Source organism: Saccostrea cucullata, unplaced genomic scaffold, assembly GCF_032062105.1.
Source record: "Saccostrea cucullata isolate Sc308-1 unplaced genomic scaffold, CSIRO_AGI_Scuc_v1 ctg16342, whole genome shotgun sequence".
NCBI classification, from domain to species: domain Eukaryota; kingdom Metazoa; phylum Mollusca; class Bivalvia; order Ostreida; family Ostreidae; genus Saccostrea; species Saccostrea cuccullata.
This window is the reverse complement of record NW_026941463.1, coordinates 6,612-13,238: the sequence shown is the minus strand read 5'-3', so window position 1 is coordinate 13,238 and position 6,627 is coordinate 6,612. Positions and strand designations below refer to the sequence as shown.

The 6,627-nt window shown below is 34.4% G+C and overlaps 1 protein-coding gene across 1 annotated transcript; it reads left to right on the top strand.

Moving 5' to 3' along the window:
- The first annotated feature begins 2,669 nt into the window (after positions 1–2,669).
- LOC134257867 (uncharacterized) lies at positions 2,670–6,414 on the top strand. Its single transcript, XM_062740448.1, has 6 exons — positions 2,670–3,361; positions 3,849–3,951; positions 4,560–4,735; positions 5,040–5,192; positions 5,960–6,082; positions 6,271–6,414. The coding sequence occupies exons 1-6, from the start codon at positions 2,670–2,672 to the stop codon at positions 6,398–6,400; spliced, it is 1,377 nt and encodes a 458-aa protein (XP_062596432.1). The 3' UTR covers positions 6,401–6,414.
- The last annotated feature ends 213 nt before the right edge of the window (positions 6,415–6,627 follow it).

The window sequence follows — 6,627 nt, the reverse complement described above, 5'->3', positions numbered from 1 at the left end:
ACGCGGCACTCTCCCCAAGTCAGCTGGAAAACCGCATGCAGAAACTCAAGGACGTCTTCTTCAAAACCCCCAATGGGGACTGAGACTTAAAGCTTCTGATGGAACAGAGATTTACAAAGGAGGGTTTTAGTTGAGATTGTTATTTATGTGATAGGATATAAGTACTTTTGTTTGTTGGTTTCGACCAATCAAGAGGCACGGAAGTGAAAAAAATAACACTGTTTGATAGTGCTTTTAATGTGCAATACATTTCCTTATGATTTACAGTTATTATTTTGATTTTTTTAATAAAAGCTTAAAGTCATTGAAATGTCTTTTTCATTCCATTGAATTTGATTTGGGACTGGAGAGCAGAGCATATCTTCAAAATAACAGAGGTCATAGAGTGTTAATTTTGTTTTTGATCATCAACTCAAAGAAATCAATTTATCACAACAGGCAGTTTAAGGTGAAAAAAAGAAGGCATTAACTCAGAAACAACAAGATGTGTTTGTGAAACACTGATTCCCCCGTATGGCAACATAGTGGAGATTAAACTTTTCTTAAATGCAAATTATATTATGTTGGTACCGAAAGTAAGGTCTTGTCACAAGAAATACAATTGTGAAATATGAAAGCCCTAGCACCACCTGTCCATAAGTTATGGTCAAGGATAAGTTTTTGAAAGGTACATTAAACTCCAGGGTCAAGATCAAAGGGTCAAAGTTCTTGATTTTAAAGAAAGGTCTTGTCACAAGGATTACATGTTTAAAGTATGAAAGCAATGGTCCTTACCATTCAAAAATTATACAAGGTTAAAGTTTTGAAAAGTAGATCAAATTCCAAGGTAAAAAGGTCTATGTTCTTGATATTAAATAAAAGGTCTTGTCACAAGGATTAAATATGTGAAATATGAAAGCCCTTGCCCTAACCCTTTTAAAATTATGTCAAGGTTGTTTTTAAAAGTAGGTCAAATCCAAGGTCAAAGGGTCAAAGTTGGTGGTATCCAATTAAAGGTATTCTCACAAGGATTACATATGTGAAGTATGAAAGCCCTAGCTTTTACCATTTAAAAGTTATGGCCAAGGTTAAAGTTTTTCCGTAAGTACGGAAATCTCCAATGGCAAAAGGTCAAAGTTGTTGTTGTCCAATAAAAGATCTTGCCACAAGAAATACATATATAAGAAGTATGAAAGTCCTAGTATCTACCATTCAAAAGTTATGACCAAAGTAAAAGCTGAATTTTTGTGTAAAAATGGGTCAAACTCCAAGGTCAAGGTCAAAAGGTCAAATTTGGTGGTACCAAAAGAAAGGTTTTGTCACAAGGAATACATGTATGTAAAATGTGAAAGCTCCACTAAATCAAAAGTTATTGGCAAAGTTAAAGTTTTTGCAGACAAACAGACAGACGGACATGACAAAAACTAGGGGCATTAAAACAACTATAAACTCAACAAGATGTGTTTGTGAAACACTATGCGCCCGGCAGCAACAGTTAAAAAAACCCATATTTTTAGCTTATAGGTCACAGTCAAGGTCACAAGGTCATTGATCTTGGTGTCATTTGAAAGAACTTGATTAGTAAGTCTCTATCTTTTATGGTTAAAAATTATGATGAAGGTTCGAAAAAGCTTTTTCTAGCATATAGGACACAGTCAAGGTCACAAGGTCATTGGTCTTGGTGTCGTTTGAAAGAACTTGATTAGTGAAGTAAGTATACCAAATATGAAGTCTCTATCTTTTATGGTTCAAAAGTTATGACAAAGGTTCGAAAAAGCTATTTTTAGCAAATAGGACACAGTCAAGGTCACAAGGTCATTGACCTTGGTGTCATGTGAAAGGGATTAATTAGTGGGGTATGCATGCCAAATATGAAGTCTCAATCTTTCTTCGTTCAAAAGTTCTGGCGAAGGTTAAAGTTTGCCTACAAAAAAGCTATATTTAGCGTAAAGGTCACAGTCAAGGTCACAAGGTCATTGACCTTGGTTTCATTTAAAAGAGCTTAATCAGTGGTGTATGCATACTAAATATGAGGTCTCTATCTTTTATGGTTCAAAAGTTATGTCGAAGGTTAAAGTTTGCAGGAAAAAACTATTTTTAGCATATAACTCACAGTCAAGGTCACAAGGTCATTGACCTTGGTGTCATTTGAAAGAGCTTAATTAGTGGAGTATACATACCAAATATGAAGTCTCTTTCATTCATGGTTCAAAAGTTATGGCTAAGGTTGAAGTTTGCAGACAAACAGACAGGAAAAAAACAATATACGCCTCGGATTCGAGGCGTATAAAAATCGTCAATAAATGTTCCGAGTATTATTATTACAGAAAGATCTATATCCGGATGTGAGAACTCCGTATCAATTTGTTTTTAATTTTAATGTGCAAGATTAAGTTCCGGTAGTGGGCGTAACGGTAAACAAACTCTGAAAGTATTTATTTTATGGGAATATACAGAGAAAAAGAACATAAATTTAATGCTAAAATATATTTAGTGAGACAATTAAATACATAAATGAGTCGTGCTAAACACAGAATATCGTCATGTATCAAAAATTCAGAGACTTCTAACGATTTCAAATGGTGATGCAATTGCTCTTTGCGAGTCTGCAGTTATATCCAATATTGAAGGCATATCTATCCTGCCAGCCTATAGACTGCTGCCAGATTTTCCCATAAAAAGAATAAGTGATGACTGAAGCTACAGCTGTTCGGTATTTTATTGTGAAGTGTGCGAATTTTGCTTCCCTGAAAACCTGCATTACTTCTGAGAGGTGGGCATGTAGAGATAGGGTGTCTCCACCTCACCCCCGTCAAATACTCTCAGAGGCTCTGAAAAATGGGAAGGTGATTTTCATATTTAGTGTAAACAATTGTCATGGCTGGCATGGATATGCTGAGATGTTGACGCCACCTAACAATCAAAATGACGAGAAAACAGCCCAGGAGATAAAAAATGGTGATACTCAAGAGAGTAAAGAATTTTCTGAACAAACTGAAACATCTGAAAACCTTATAAACAGTCACTGGCACTACTTCAAAGTCAAATGGAAAACCCACTTCACAGACCATTTTGGAGAACAATGTTTATCATCTAAACTAACTGAGGATATTTTCGTAGACAATGCACCACTGAATCAGAGTAGGAACTGGCAAGAAATTCCTCGAGAAGTCGGTTCAAAGTTGTGCTTCCTTATTGATTCATTTTATGGAGAACTCAAAGAGAAACGAGAAGAAAAGTTACAGAGGGAACGAGAACGTATACCTCCCCCGTTTTACAATTCAGAGGATGTTTCTAGTGAGGAAACATGGAGAACTATTGTAGACAAAGTGGAGACAGACCTGGGAAAAGTTATCCTGGCATGTCCTTTTGGCAGCCAAAGGTTCTACATATATTTAATCATCCAATTTACTTGGTTTAAGATTATATCGGTATATGTGGAAGATATGCAAAATAACATGATCCAAAAAATAGTTAGTACTTGGTTCATATTTAACTGTAGCTGCAGAACTGTAGCTCTCCAAAACAAATATATTAACAGACGGAGAGCTATGCATATACAGTACCACCCATAGAAAAAACTGTATATATTGCGCACAAAAAAAATGTGCTGTTTCTCGATTTATTTCTCCATGTTTTTAAACTGTCATCTAAAATTGCTCTTCTTGGAAAATGAAGATTAGTTCGGTATGATCAGGGATATGCTTTAACAAGATTTAATTTAAAAATAGAGTGTACACAAACTTAGGAGAAGTAGATGTTCCTACAATTTATGTATACTAATTTCTGTACAGAATTTCATATGTTGTAAGTTTTCAAACGATGCACATTGTATATGACTCTAACAACTCTCCAACATTAAATACTAGGTACAACCTTAGCACACCAGAAAGTGACACAGATATGTTTATTGTTTACCAAGCAAAGACCAGGGATGTACTCGGATTTCACCCACCAAAACAGACAATAAAGGTAAAACTTTGGAATTATCATGAAATTAAAGGTTTGGGTAAAAATTAGTATTAAGCATCTATAAAAAGTACCGTAAGACACTCTTAGTAATTCTTTGAAGATAAATATAAGTACCTGTAGTACATGTGGATAATTGGATCAGATAATAGGATTAAAAAGAGTAAGACAGCTGTACAATAGATGCCAATTTTCCCAATTCCTTTATTCAACATTTTGATGCTTACTCAACTTGTCCCTTCCTTTTTTTCATGAATTGCACAATCCACCACTGATTTTCAAAATTTGGCATTTATAAGACCAAGTATATTATATGCACTGAATGGTGAAAAATGTAAATGAGCAACAATAAACATACATATATTTTTTTGAATGCGCATTTTCCATTACATTAATATTATGACAAAATTTTTATTGAATGTAGCAGCTCAGGCCATACAGATTACAGACTGTGGATATTGGTATGGGTAGCTCAGTGGTAGAGCACCTGACTAGTAATGCAGGAATCCAGGGTTTGATTCCCAGTGCAGCCCTATATTTCGTTTGTGCATTAAATTTCTCCTTTTCTACTACCCATTTATTTAAACTTGTCTTTTCTAATGCTTCATCAGAACAGAGAGAACCAGCAATGTGACTACACGATCCATGAGGTGTTCCGCTTCAGCGAGCTGCTACTGAACGGTGACGCTAGATGTGTGGAGACGCTGTTCCTACAGGACGATTCCATGGTCAGGACCTCCACAGAATGGCAGGAGTTAAAGGAAGGAAGGAGACACTTCCTCAATAGGTAAACTGTAAAATACAAAACAAAAAGTGTGTGATCTCAGAACCATGAAAGTAAACAGTTCTTTTATTTAATTTTGTGTAATGCAAAACTTTCTCAAGCCTAACCGTAAAAATATATGCACTTAACAAAATCACATAAAGAAATGTTATGATCAAACCTTTGATATATAATATTTGGGTTCTGCATTATAATTTGCATATATACCTTTGGATGAATTTTTTTGTACAAAATTCAAGTGAATTGGTGAGAGAAATTTGTTATCTTATTAACAATAAGATCTTATTATCCATATTGCTTTGAATAGGGAAACTCTCAATAAATATCTCAGAGATGCTCAAGGTAGCAAAGGCACTACACAGCTCCGGAAATGGTGTAATGAACATCCAGACGTAACCGTACTGCCACCAAAGATGTGTAAACTGGTGTATGTCATTGTCCGCCTACTACAAAATGCAAGGTAAAAATTTCAAACGATAATTTTGAGACTTTGAAGTGTTGCTGACAAACAGCCAGAAGATGGTAGAAAACAATATTTACCCCAACAATCATTGAAATACAAGAGTTTCAAGATTATAACTCTCAGTCTGTAACAATAGAGGCATAAAAAGTATCCAGATCTGAAAACAGAAGTCCCCTCTGCAACAAAAGAGCACACCAGGGAAGATAATCTCTAAGCTGGCAATATTTACCAAATTTCCTCTATGCTATAAACTCTTAAAGCCATATATGGCGTAACTGATCAAAAAAAATATTTTTGAAAAATACAAAATTAAGTAAAGATATATAGTTGATACATTTAAATTAAAGCTTTTCATACAATTCTGAACACGAAGAACACCTCGTTTCATCTAATAATACGATTTTATCTTCTCTGTAATGTGTTATTTAAATCTTTTGTATTTTCTTCCGAGTTGGAGAAAATTCCGAGAATCCAAATTAAATTGTGATATCTTTATAATGCAATTGATTTAGATTTTGTAATTTACGGAAAAGTTCTATCTTTATATAAAGTAATGATACAAATAATAAGTTCTTATAATTTTAGTCCAATAATTTTCATTGTACATACGCCATATATGGCTTTAAAAAGTGAGAAACTTTTGAGAGATACTAGTATTATGTTATAACATTAGATGTGGTTACTTTAATATTAAACTTAAAACTAAGCTATACATACAAACAGACTAAGAGTCCCTTGTTTTACATCATAAGTTTGTATTACAGGGACATCGTTCTCGGAGATGACCTTCACATCTACAGGGGAGATGGTACTCCTGACAGAGGGACATTGATGACCATTAGACAGGGGGAATTCCCTGTAGACAAGGCATGGGAAATTATACAAAAGTAAGTTATCAAAATACATGCATTTTTTTTTTGGCTGTGTCCTTTTACACAAAATAAATATGATAAGTGCATCTGTATAATTATTTTACCTTTTATACAAATGTACATTTTTTCACTCAAGAATGAATCATTCTGTTAAACAACACTGTTTCTCATAGATCAATCAGTATAAACTTTTTTTCATTCAGGTTGGAATCCACTATTTTGGACAAGAAAGATTCCGTATCAGAAAGAACTAAAGACTGTGTAGATTTTACAGAATCCTGGCTCCTAGGTCTGAGACATAAGGACTTTATAGCCTTCCCGTTGCCCAAGTAAACTTCTCAGTTTGGAAAAAACATTGATGCCTTACTTGTATTTCATAAATCCCTTTACACAGTGTACATAAGTACAGTAAAATCACGTATTTATTGAAAATGGAAGATATACTTGTTAATTCTTGAAGGAAAAACTGCATGATTTTGTAGTTTGATGGGAACTTAAGTAGGGGGTACCCGGTATACAAAACAAGTGCATCTGTCTCAGAGGTAGGTTTATTCTTGCTT